This window comes from Buceros rhinoceros, unplaced genomic scaffold (genome assembly GCF_000710305.1).
Source record: "Buceros rhinoceros silvestris isolate BGI_N320 unplaced genomic scaffold, ASM71030v1 scaffold15923, whole genome shotgun sequence".
NCBI lineage: Eukaryota > Metazoa > Chordata > Aves > Bucerotiformes > Bucerotidae > Buceros > Buceros rhinoceros.
The window spans coordinates 1-12,964 of NW_010404388.1; the positions used below are offsets into that span (position 1 = coordinate 1).

Below are 12,964 nucleotides of genomic sequence, written 5' to 3' on the forward strand. Positions count from 1 at the left end.
CGGCTGATGGGGCAGAGGCTTTTCGCAGGTGTGTGGGGCTGGCCCAGGGGTGGCTCTGCCGTCCTGCCCCACCATGGAGCTGAGTTGGGGAGAGGGGCGTTAGAGTCGCCCTCTCCATCAGCTGAGCGCCCTGACTGCAAGCCTGCCCCACGCGTGGGACCCTGCCCTCAGCAGAACCGAGGCTGAAATCCACCCGGAGCGTCACCCGTCCGTCATGGCACAAGAGCCACCATGGGTAGACCTGGCTGCCGCTGCCTGAGGCTTCCAAATCCTGTCTCTGTCCCGTTCTTCACCCGCACGACGTGCTTCAAACCACCGCCATTGCCTTCCCGACAGCCCCCGACGTCGCCCCCCCTCTGCAGAGCTCACAGCCGCTATCTCCTGGTCAGATGGGCAAGAGCTCTTGACCCCCGGCTTCTGCTGATAAGTAAAGTGCTGAAAAAAACCCTCTCATAGGAGCCTCGGGAGGGCTGCAGGTGGGGGTAGAGGAAGGAGCAGCACAGCCACGCTCGTAATCAGCTCGTACTCATGTCTGGCATTTGTCAGGCAGCTTGGCACACCGATAGCGAGGTGACAAATGGGGAAATAGGAAGGGCCTGGGGACAAGCTTCCACCTGTCCCTGCGATGGTCTAGCAATGTGCTCCTTCTCACCGACACGCACCCTCCTGCCCTGACCCTGTCCCTATCTGAGAGATAAGGGTTATCTCTGCTTGCTCCAGCCTGTGGTGCCAGGGTGGGTGAGGAAGCAGGGAGCCCTGGCTCCCTGCCCTGAGCTGCTGCCCTGTCACCGTATGGGGTGGGGATATGAGACCAGCTGCAGCCCATGGAGAGCCTCTTCTGCTCTTCAGGGCACAGGGCTCCTCATATGTCCCTGGAAACAGGGCCAGTCCCCTCTCTGTCAGAGGCAGCACCCAAACTGGGTCCTCCTGGAGGAACTGCAGTGTTGCACGGTCCATCACCTGCTCTGGTGGGAGCTGCTCCCCATGCCTGCAGCCCAACGTGGGCATCCTCTCGGCAAGAATGACACCAAACCAGAGGCACGTGTTATAGCCGCAAGACTCCCGCTGGGCTGGCATTTCACAAGCACGGCTGAGAAGTGGTGCCTAAGCCGGGAGCCCAAAGGACCTTCAGGACACAGCAGCAGCCCAAAGCATGACCGGAATGTGCTGCATCCTGTTGCTAGATACTACGGGCCGGTGCCGGGTAGGGAATGCTGCCCTTATCTGTCCCGCTCTTGCCCAGCCCGCGGCTGGCCGTATTGTTTCACCATCCCGTGTCTCTGCTGTAATCTCAGGCAGAACGGTGCTTGCTCAGGGCTGTTTCTAATGCGCTGGGTATTGTCCTCTCAAGCGTATTGGACAAAGTGATGACAAGGAGCCGGTAAAAAAAGCGTTCTTGTATCACTGCTCAGCTATGCAGGGCACTGGCGGCCTCCTGTCACCGGGACATTCGGGCTTTCGGTTGGGGTCTGGCGCTTTCTGCTCACCCCACCGGAGGTGATTAGAGGAACACGTCAGCCAAATTTTCCACTGTGTAAACAGTTGAGATTCCAAGGTTAAAGTAAAATGATTTTAAACCCTGTCATCTTTCTGGTATTGCAAAAACAAAAGGCTTAACATTCAGAAGCGCCAGTGCTCATCTCTGCTCCATGTTCAGCCCTTCGCCCCGAACCAGGAGCACCACAGGGTGCCTCTGATGCTGAAAATCGGTGTGAGGATCCTTCAGCCTGGGGTGTTCTGCAGAAACCTGAGGGCTGGGGTTGCGCTTCTGGTCACCTCCTTCTCGTGGCACCCGTCAGTACCAAGTAGCTCCATGTCTAACCCCAATGAGCTGCGTGTTTCACCCTAACTGGGATAAAACTGGCTTATGGGACACTTTTTCCCCAGCAGTGAGATAGAGGCGCATTGCAAAAGAGAGAAATTGAAAACTGAGCAAATCGCTTCAAGCCAACGTTTTGTTCTAAAAATTTTGTCCCGTAAATCTCCATTTACTCCACAAGCTCCTGACAAGGCAGCTGGAGAGAAGCTCTGTTCACACTTCAGGCACACTCGCTTAGCCCCCAAACCTCAGCCCCAGCGGATAAAGTCAAGTTCAAACTGTCCCAAATGGTTCTAAAGGGGAGGGATTTTTTAGAACTCTTTTTTCCCCACTGTTCTATCCTTCACTAAGTGGCTGGGGAGATTTTCCTTGAGCTCTCCTTAACAATTCCTCTTCAGGCAGAGTCCTGGAACATTTCACCTTCAAACACTGGAAATGGAGCAGCTCAAGGGCCAGTCTGGAGAAGCCGCTGAATGTACAGGGGAGAACCCAGAGCAGGAGCAGGAGAGAGGGCAGCATCTGCGTCTGGAATATTTCATGTCATTTATGCTGGTTCCCGAGATGAAACAAAAGTCAAAGTCCTTCCTCTTTCAATTCTCATTTCCGGCATCTCTCGGGTCGTTCAAAGACCCCTCCTGCCCCAGCGCCCTGCTGCTGTCCCCGGCTCGCTCTGAGCCCCAGAACAGGCACATGGGATTATGCCAATGGAAATAACGCTCTGAATTCAGGAACCAGGAGCAACAGCCCAAGCGGCTGGAGTCAGCGCATCTCCCAGTGCCTCACCAGAGATCCAAGGGCCGATTTGGACACGCAGAGAAGGCCCCAGGGTGCAAGATGTCAGGCTGTTGTCCTTGCGCCGCGGGAGTCTGCGGGCTCTCCTGCTCCTTTCTCTGCTTTTGGACCTCCCTGTCCTGGCACCGGGCTCCGGTGAAGTCTGCATCACCTTTGTGCTTTGTGTGGCTCCCACACCAGCCTCCTGCACCAGCACCGGAGGATTCTGCCTCCCTCCTCTGGGGGGTGGGTGCTGGAGGAAAACCAAGCTTAGGCATAAGTCAAGCACTGGTGCTGGTGGACAGGACCATACCCTGGTTTGGGGCACAGACTGCTCCTCCTATCTCCCAACATTCTGGCACCCCAGGGATGCTCCCCTGCTCCAGTGATGTGCCATCCTACTCTGTTGGGCCTTGGGTGCCACAAGCATCAGTGGTAAAAAAATTAGAACCTCAGCTTGCTGAACTGGGGCCACTTCACCCCCACCTACTGTGACGTAAACTTGTCAGGGCACATGTGGGATGATCCAAGCTGGCCTCACAACCACACACGCACACCCAGGTCCTCTCCCATGCGAGGGAGAAAGGAAGGTCCTGTCTCCAGCGGCATCATTTACACGTGCAAAGCCTTGGGAAGGGAGGTGGTTTCGGAAGGGAGGTTCTTTCTAAGGAAACATGGCTGACCAATTGTGCATGTTCAGTGGTCGTTGCTCTAAGTAGATGAGAGGTCTCTTTGCACAGGGCTGGACAGGATAATGCAGACTGGGCTATGCTGGACCCTTTACTGGGAAAGTAATAACATTCAAGCAACAAATGCAGCTCTGAAGTCCAGGCTGGTCACTTCCTGGCACATTTGCTGCGGTTTGTCCTCATAACCCAGCCAGCCCCTGCCCTGTGCCACGTGCACCACACCACACCACACCACACCACACCACACCACACCACACCACACCACACCCCACCCCACCCCACACCGAGTGTTCACTTCCACTACCTTTTATGGCCTCTTTCACAGCTGAGTCAACAGGAATAATATTCTTCTCCACCAGCTCCAGAGGACCCGGCCTGAGAGCAATCTTTTCATTGAGGTCATCTGCCAGTCGGGCTCTTTTCAGCTTCATTTGAGTAGACTGAATGGACCCCTCTGCAGATGAGTCTAAAAGGCCAAATGGAAGGCGTCAGTTGAGGACCTGGCGAGTCTATCAACACAGTGCTCAGCGAGAATGTGCTTCCCCTTCAGCACAGCCCTTCCGGGCTGTGGTCAAACCCTAAACATGGCTCTGTGCACAGCAGCAGCTGCTCTGAGGCTGGAGGCAGGATGCTGGACTGGATGGGGCTGGTGGGGTTTGGGACGCAGGTCTTCCTCTGAGCCAGCTCCTCCATTTCCTAGCAAGAGTCTCTCCACTACCTTGGGCTTGCAAACCCAGCCTGCAGCTGGAGTGTCCACCCCAAGGCCCAGGAGTGATCTTTCATCTCATTAACAAGCTGCCACTAACATAAGGGCCACGGTGGGCTCCAGCTCCTGCCTGCCCTTGTGGGCTAATGCAGATGGGTCCCTACTTCTGGGGAAGAGCTGGAGAAAAGAACCATTAATAGCAGTTCAACGACTGCAGTAAATGGCTTACATGGGAAGATCAAAGTGCTCCAGGCCTTCAGAGGGAAAAACAAGCTGGAGATGAACATCATAACAAAGGCAGATAGATCTGGAAGCTACAGCCCTGCCAACCCAGCTGAGAAGTCCCCTGTTGTTGAGAGGCAGCAGAAGAGTAGCCAATTAAACGGACAGATTTCCTGAACAAAGGTGACCTGGCTCCTCTGGTGGCACAGGTGTGAGAAGTGAGGATTCTAAACTAGATCATGTCTGTACCTGCTGGGTCTAAGTAAGCAGGACTGCATCGAGGTTGTGCTGTCTTCACAGCCTGGACACATCTAGAACAGAGACTGTAGGCAGAAGAAGCTGCAGAGCTTGATACCAGAGAAAAACTCTCAGCAGGAGGCCAGGATAATGGATCTAGGGTCACTTCTGGCCTCAGACTATATAGGGCAGTGAACATACACAAGCTCCACTAGGTGAGCAGCAACAGAAGGTGGGCCTGTAAGGCTTTTAGGTGCAAAGACTCTCGGCTGGCCAGTTTCAACCACCTCTAAATCCTGTTGTGAACCGAAGGGACATATAAGTCCATGATACGCCAGGGCACACCTCCGTGATGGACAGAGGCATGAGCAGAGAGGTTCCAGCCAAGAGGAGTATCTGAGGCGGCACAGCCAGCCTGCTCAACACACAGCCAGGCAGTCTCTGCTCCACCTCTCCACTGGCTGTGTCTGGCCGGCCGGGTCCATGCCTGGTGCCTGCAGCTGCCTCCACATCTGGTTTGCAGACCTCAGGCCCCAACTCCAGCCTGCACTGCTTCTATTATTTAACCTAAGAGAAAGACATTTTCCACCTGTTAAATGCGCAATGGTGCCAGATCATTTTAGGGATGGACACCTAAGGGAAAAACAAGGCAGTGGCGCTGATCTGGGTCCCTCGCTCAGCCCTCTTGCGTGCCATAGGAGAAAGAAACATGGACTTCACCCATGCTGAGAGCAGAGGCCAGTGTTTACAGCTGCCAGAGAGTGATCTGCTTCTTCCAGGCAACTGACAGGAGTTGAGGAGAGAGGCTGCACTTCTTCCCTGTCTCTAAGGAGTTCATTATCTCTGGAGATAACGTGGGACACTGCAGTGTTCTGCTGCCTGTGATGGGCTGCAGCAGAGCTGTGCCAGCTCTCTGGCTGGGAGGGAGCACCAGGGTGGGAGTGGGGAGAGCTGCTGTGGCTCACAGGCTGACAGCAGGGCTCACCCTTTTCATATGGCTGCACTTGTGTCATTGACTACATCACCGTGAATTGTCACATAGAATATCCAGAACTATGGTAAAGCAGAAGATATCCAGCTTTGGAGAGTATTGCAACCACCTGCCGCAGGGGTTCCAGCGCTCTGGACAACCAGTGCCCCGGGTGTGGTTTCATGAGGCTCAGAGGTTGGCCCCTCTGTCTTACAGAGTCCTCTCGCACAGCTGTTCTCCACCCCACTGTCCTCTAGAGCATCTTATACTGCTCCCTGACAGAGATGGGAGAAAGATCAGACAGCCCTGGGTCTGCTTCTGCCAGGGAATATCTCTGTGTCCTGCCTGCAGAAGACCAGGTCTGGACTGAATTCTCTACAACATGTGTCCCATTTCAATCTGCCTCTCATAAGCAGCTGGGACAAAGTTGATGGTGATCAGAGTCCTGAAGTGGGACAGGAGAGACATGAATCACAAGGACAGGAGACACAAGGGGTATGTGGGAGAAGTTCAGGCAGCCTTACCTTGTAAAATGTGCATATTGACCAGGTCTGATCGCTCAGGCCTGTTTCTAATCTTGTGCTTGAGATAATCTTCAGTCTGCAGAACACAAATGTAGAGAGTTAGCTGGCTAGAGCAGCAATAAGGTACAGAGAACATCTGCCCCCGTGCCATGCCATGGTTCTCTTGCATTTATTACAAGCTCGGTTGAGCTAGATCCTAAATGGCATTTTGTTTTCACTCAGAAACTGACTTGTTCTTGGGCAGAAGATCTTCAGAAAGGGAACAACGTACATGGAGCTGCTGACTGTTCACTACAGCCACTTCTAAGCTGTGTCTTTTCCAATTTCCCTTGGGCTAGTGCCAGAAGTATTATGAGCTTATGGGAAGGATGAGACCTATTTGCTGGGTGTGGTAGATCTCTCCTAGCTTAGCATACCTCATTGTTTGAGAGCTTCACCATGGCAGTGTGCTGTTAGCAGTGGCTTCTGTGGGAAGCCTGGTGCTCTGGGGTGAGAAATAAGGCTGAGCAAGCCCTGAAGACACCCAGACTCTCTACCCAGGTCAGCCCTGAGGCTTATCCTTCTTGCAGCTCCTGCTATGAAGTGGGGTTCAGGGAAATCCACTTTGCAGATCACTGGAGCTGAGCTTGCAATGAACATGGTCATGGAGCCCTGTACCACCATTCTCATGGCTTTAGGAGCAGAAGGGCACACAGAGGTACAACAACGCCCCGCATTAGGGTCAAGAAAGTCAGTGTTGAGGGCAGCTAACCTTAAGAATGCAAATTTAAGCTTATCCCCTGGTGAAGAAAAGCCAGAGCACAACTTGAACAAATCATTAGTTGTTTGTGAAGTCAAGACGCAAGAAGAAATAGTACAAAAAATGTGCATAGTTCAAAGAGTTTAAAACCTTAAGGATAAGTATAAAAGAATGGTACAAGCAGCTGGAGAAAAACTGGAAAACCCCCAGTACAAAATGTACAGACCACGAGAAAAAAAATTTTATAAGGACTTCTGTGGCCAGGACAAGGCAATGGAAAGTGCTGTCTGTGTTCCATAAAAAGGAGAAATAATAGTGCATGCTGCTGAGATGGCTACACGATTTAATGCCTTTTTAAACCCTCCTCACTGGAAAGATAAATGGCCATTTATCAATCAGATGGCCAAGCCAAGAACCTTCAACAACAGAAGGGAAGAAGCTCCAGTTATAGGGTTGGAGAACAGGTTGGAGAATACTCAGATGAATTAAATGTTCCCGAACAGTTTGAGATACACAAGGCTGAAGCAATAGCAGCTGTCTGTGGGCCTCCAGTGAACTGAACAAGGGAGAACATAATTTCTTGCTTTAAAAGAGATGGAGAGAAGAAGCTGCTATTTTACAAACCAGTCAGCAAGACACTGGACCAAGTAATCAAACAAGCTATGTAAATGGATTTTGAGGAAAGCAAGGCGGTGAATAACAGCCAGGATGGATTCAAGAACAAATCTCATCACGCCAAGCTAATGTCCTTCCATGGAGAGACCGCAGACTTCTGTCACAGGAATAAACAATGAATGCTGTGTCACTCGACTTGAAGCATGTTTTGACACTATCTCACATGGCTTTCTTATAAGCAAGCCAGAGGAATTTGGTCTGGATAAGGCTAACATAAAAGAGGGCATAGCTGTGGGTCACCAGAGGAACTGGGAACAGCTCGCGGTCTAAGCAGAAGGATATATCCAATCATGTTACACAGCAACTGTTCCTACTAGTCAATACATTCTTTAATGCCTTGGACGATAGAAGACTCGAGTTGTTCAGGGCTGACAGACTGCAGTTCACATCCTTTGGTGTAACTGAAGAAATGGGCTGAAGAAATGAAGAAATGATTCAAAATACATTCGATACAATTCCAAGAAGGATTTTGGGAAGGGCTGCATTCAGGTCACATTAGCCACAGCTAAACCGTCTGATTAAGCACTGGGGTGGATGAAGATTTAATCCAGCAGAGATGCTTGTGTAGTGGTCACTGGACAGTGACCTTAGGCAGAAATTAGTTACTCCATAAATAGAGAAAAAAAGGCTCCGGAGAATCTAATCAGCGGGTGAACTCCATCCCCAGACAAGCAGGCAGCTCTCTGGGAGGCACAGTGACGGATGCCAGAGGGACTGGAGGAATTGCAAAGCCCCGTTCTGTGCCCTGAAAGGGTCCATGGGAAGGGTCTGGGTGACAACCTCAGAGATTGTTCTTGAGCCAGAGGTGAGACCAGTGCAGAGTGGCTAAAGGGAGGGGAGACTGATCACTCCAGAGGTGAGACGGCTGCAGGGAAACAGGATGCCAAATACTTTTTAGAAGTGCTTCAAGAAAAAAGATGAACGGTTCTGCATGTAGATGTGTAGAGGAGAAAAATTAATGGGCTTCAATTCCAAGAGAAGAACTTGGGCTTGGAACAGGGGGACGCTTGCTAACAGCAGTGTGGGAAGCGCTGAGGAGGTTGCTGGGGGGTGCAGATGTTGGTCAGTGGTCACACATCTGTGAGGAATGACCCATATGGGGCTGTTCTGCTCTGCCGTCCCTGCAGTTGGGTCCTGCCATGCTTGCCGGGGTGCTGGGAGTGAGTGCTGCAGCCCTGCTGAGCCGGACCGCCTCAGGGACGTCAGCTTGCTCCCTGTCCTCCAATCCAGCAATCTGTTACAGGACATTGACTTCAAAGTCTGCTGCGCTGGCCCGATGCCAGCCTCTAACAGAGCCAGCGACATGTTTAAACAAATAATGGACATTTTATTTACTCAAGTCTTTAGAGTTCCTTACCCTTCCCCCGTTATTTTTTTCCCAGCCAATTTCCACCAACACAATCCCTTGCTCGGACCGTGTGTTGGTTCTCCTGGTTCCTGCGCCAGGTTGGAGCAGACTGGTGTCTGCACCTGAGGGCAGTTAAATTCACCCAACGCATTTCCAGCTAATCCTCAGGTCAGCTCCTGGCTTGGGCTGAGCCTGAATCGCTGTCCTATGGTGTGGCGTGGTGCGCAGTCACACTGCGTTAGCCCCGCGTGCTGCCGCAGTTTCAGCTCCTTCTGACCTGTGCTGTTCATGGGCTGTGTTGGTGTCCCTGGGGTGCGAATGGTGGAGAGAGACTTCAGGGTTTGGTTTTATTTAGCTGAAGCAGAAGAGCTTTCAGAACACGTGACAGCGGTTGCTCTTATCTGCTGTCTGTTTGCAGAACATCAGTTGGGGGAATATCAGCTGAACAACAAATGCCGTTGAGTAATTATCTGGAAATGGCCACTGCTCCTTCCCCCTCCCAGCAGGGCATCCTTGCAGAGGAGTCTGTTTGTGACGGGCTGTGCTCATTAATGGCTTCGTTAGCACGCTCCGGAATCGCCTGCAGTTTGGGACAGCCCAGCCCAATCTTCCCTTTCTCCCAGGCAACTGGCCAGCGAAAGCTTTTGAAGAGAAACTTGAAGAGACACCAGTGTATACTGAAACTGGAAAATGTATGACACTTCAAGGATGCTTTGGATTGCTCGAGATGCTGGAAGCGTACTAATTTTTCAAAGTCATGTTTCTTAGGCTAGTCGTTCATTACCGCAGGAGACGCGGGGCAAGTGATTTGGAGTGTGTTTAGGTTCTGAAGAGCGTTTCTCCATATTTCACAATCATTCTTCCTTGCAAAGGTCCTTTACCACGTGGCCGCAAGTACGTTTTGCAGATTAATGGAATGAACTCTTGTGTTCAAGGAAAATCTGCATGGGAATTTGTTGCCTTTTCCATGGACGTCCCTCCAGCTTGGTCAAGGCGGAGTGGGTGCTTGGAAAACCAGCGTGATTTCCCAAAAAGTGATCGCATCAGAGCGTGATGTTTCTGGAAATGGCTGCTTATCTTATCTCTGCCTTCAGCAATATTTTGGGAAGCCTGAGTGCAGTTAGATAGTGGGGCTGGTGGGGGCCTGGCCCTCCTAGCCCTTTGGATGTTGTCTGTTTGATGGCCAAGCTTCCCTGCCCAGCTAAAAGCCAGGCTCCCACCTGATGACAAGTGTGAGCTCCCTGGGGACTGGCTCCAGGTGACAAAAAGCATCTGCACTCCTCCTGCACGCCTGCTGAATCATCGGGCTCCTTCAGTCCTGTGTGCTGCTGGCCCCGCTCTAACCCCACTGCCTTGAGCAGGAGTGGAGAGCAGCCAGAACAGCAAGGAGGAAGCTGTGGACCCAGCCCGGAGAGGAAAAGGACTTTGGCTACTGGAAGGACCACCAGTGCCATGCTGAACCATGCTCTGCCCGCAGTCTCCTGTAAAACCCCATAGCTCAGGGCACTGATGGCCCCTCTGCACTTTTAAACCTTCCGTGCTCGGAGAAGGTGCTCCAGAGCACTTGTGAACCCTGGCTTGGCCCCACCATGTCTGGAATCAGAGGAGATGCCTTGACCCTCACCCATGGCCGCAGGGTCTGAATGGAGGGTGCCAGAGGAGGGAGCAGTGAGGGAAGGTGCTTTCAAACCCCACAACACATGCAAAGCGAGCCCACATCTTCCCTCATCGGGGGGCTGCAGGAGTTACCTTGGCTCGCTCCAGACTTTTTCGCTGCTCATGGAATGTGGATGGGCTTTTCAGTGCTGCAACAGGAAAGAGAGAGGAGCAGTCAGCACAGGAGCGGAAGCAAGCAGCCACCAGGATATTCAGCAACAGCATTTTAATGAGTGCTATAAAAATAGCAACACAAACTAGCCGTTCTCTTTATTGCGCTGACTAAAAATAACTCGGGAAAGCTCTGGGAAATCCCATGCTCTCAGCCAGACCACGGCGACGGAGCAGGGGGGATGGAGAGCACGGGGAGCGCAGGAGGCACATGGGCGGGGAGGGGGTGCAGGCTTTGAAACTAAGTGCCCCGTGGTGCACATCAGGGAGCAGAGGCGAAACCCGCAGGTGACTGCGGCTTGAGGCCAGCAGAAAAACTGGGAAGACCGGCCTCACCTCTTGGGGTCATGCGGGAGCAATGGGGTATTTCAGGCCAGAACTGAGGCACTTTGTCCCTTTTCCACTGCTGACCACCCCTCCACGCCTCACTGGACATTCGTCCTGCCTCCTGCCCAGAAGCATCTGTGTGACATGGGGCCTCCCTGGGCAGGCAGCTGCCTGGTCTGGTACCAGGCAGCAGACTATGCCCTCAGCATCTTCTGACACCAAGGAGGATTAACTCAGAGGAGCTCCCAAAAAAGTCCAGCGATCCCTGGCTCTTGGACCAATGAACACCTGTCTCTTGGTGTGGGAGTCACAGGGAACCTCACACATTTCCTTGTTTATGCTGATTCAGTAGAAATAGGAGCAGAATTTGCATAATGAAGGGGTTAATGTTTCTCAGATCCTACACAAATTCTTTTCTGGCTGTGTAAGCAGACAAAATCAACTGTTCTCCTTGGGACAGGGAAGGAGAAGGTGTCCTGACCCACATCAGTCTGCTACAAGCCTTGGTTTGGCAATAGGAATTCCCTCTCCCTCGTCTGAGGGGGATCCCGTAAGGACAGAAATTATTCTCACACGGGACGTGTTATCCTCCATCAGTCTCAAGAAGGATGAAGAGAAGACTGGGGCAGCTGGGAAATGTTTGGGGTCTCTCTGAACTGGCTTTTGGTAGACAACCCCCAGGGTGACCCCCATAACCTCCAGAGAATCAGAGTAAAAGGCAGAAGGCCCGTTGCTGCTCCTGCCGTTTGGGAAGCGGACACACAGACAAGCCAGCGGTACGGTGCCATGCTCCGGTGAGCAGCCGCGGGGACTGGTGGCAGCCGGTTTAATCAGAAGCAAAATAAAACGGTGCACAGGAGAAAATGAAGTTAGCAAGAGAGATGCCTTTTAGAGCCCTGCTCACTGGGAAGGGGAGCGTGCTGTGGGCATTGACCACACGCCGTGCTTCTCAAGAGGAAAATGTTGCAGATTTTAGTCATTTACCAAGATTTTTGGAGGAATTGTGTGGATGCTGCAGCTTGTATTAGTCTGCAAAACAAATAAAGACATCGCTAGCACTGGTTACTTGGACAACTTCTCAGAGCATGACATGTTGGCTTGAAAGGGCTGAGGGTCTGGGGGCAACAGGGCAGAGCTGCTGTGATGGGTGCCTCTGAGGCTTCAGTCAGAGGATGAGGCGGGGGCTGCATACAGCAAGAGGGTCTTCACCTCAAGCCCAGCTACTTCTGCAGCCCATCACGGGAGGGGGAATCTTGCCTGGAGAAATCCTTGGCCCTGCAAGGTGCCTCCTGCTCCCTTTGGGTAGGTGAGCAGGATCTGGCCGGGGTCCAGGTCAGCCATCTGTTCACCTTCAGAGAGGGTTCACCCATGCTCAGCCCTACAGCCTGCCTTCCTGCAAGGGACCCCACATGTCCTGGATTTAACATGCTTTTGCTGGGTCTGTACCAGTTTCACTTGGACGATAAAACTGCGTATCTTGTTGCATGCTCTGGAAACCACCCCCTCAGCGAACCTGAAAATGAGGCAGGCTCTGCTCTCACCTGCACTCCTGTGCATCAGGAACGTGGCTGTGTCTCAACAAACCTGGGTCTCCCCTTGCTTTCAGAGGATGCTCCCTACAGAGGTTCACAGGCCTGAAGGAACTCAGAGGCTGCTCTTGCCTACCAGTCTGCGCCTGTCTTTATTTGTAGAGCCTCTTCCAGCAGTGTTGGTTGTTTTGCCAGCCAGTTGTTCAAGCTACGTCGTGAAAACCTCTGACAATCAGTGTCCAGCTTTGAACCTGAAGTCTTGTGCAATGCTACTGCCCCTGAGCATTCTCCTTTGGGCAGTTTCCTGCCTTCTCCAGTGATGGGACTGTCTGAGGGTTTCACATTTCTTAGAGGAACATCCAAGGGGGTGTGAACAGAGCTCAGGTATGCAACAGCATCAATGTTTTCCAGTCAAACCAAACACAGATTAGTCTTTGGTCAGGATGTTCCTCTCACTGCGCTTTGCTCCGGTAACACCGATACTTCTCCCTGCGCTGTTCTCTTGGATACCAAAAGCCAGGCAGCTTCCTGGGGCTTACTCCAGCCTTTCACACTTAATGTGCTGCCACTGCCCTGCTGAA

At 52.3% G+C, this 12,964-nt stretch overlaps 1 protein-coding gene across 1 annotated transcript in view; it reads right to left on the bottom strand.

Annotated features, from left to right (window-relative positions):
- Positions 1-3,583: 3,583 nt before the first annotated feature.
- Positions 3,584-12,964, bottom strand: part of LOC104491029 (MKL/myocardin-like protein 2) — a gene marked incomplete at both ends in the record, with an annotated part of 17,785 nt that continues 8,404 nt past the window's right edge. The window contains 3 exons of the mRNA XM_010133383.1: positions 3,584-3,745; positions 5,939-6,014; positions 10,450-10,505. Coding sequence (XP_010131685.1) covers positions 3,584-3,745; positions 5,939-6,014; positions 10,450-10,505 — 294 coding nt within the window. The remainder of the gene's footprint in view (positions 3,746-5,938; positions 6,015-10,449; positions 10,506-12,964) is intronic.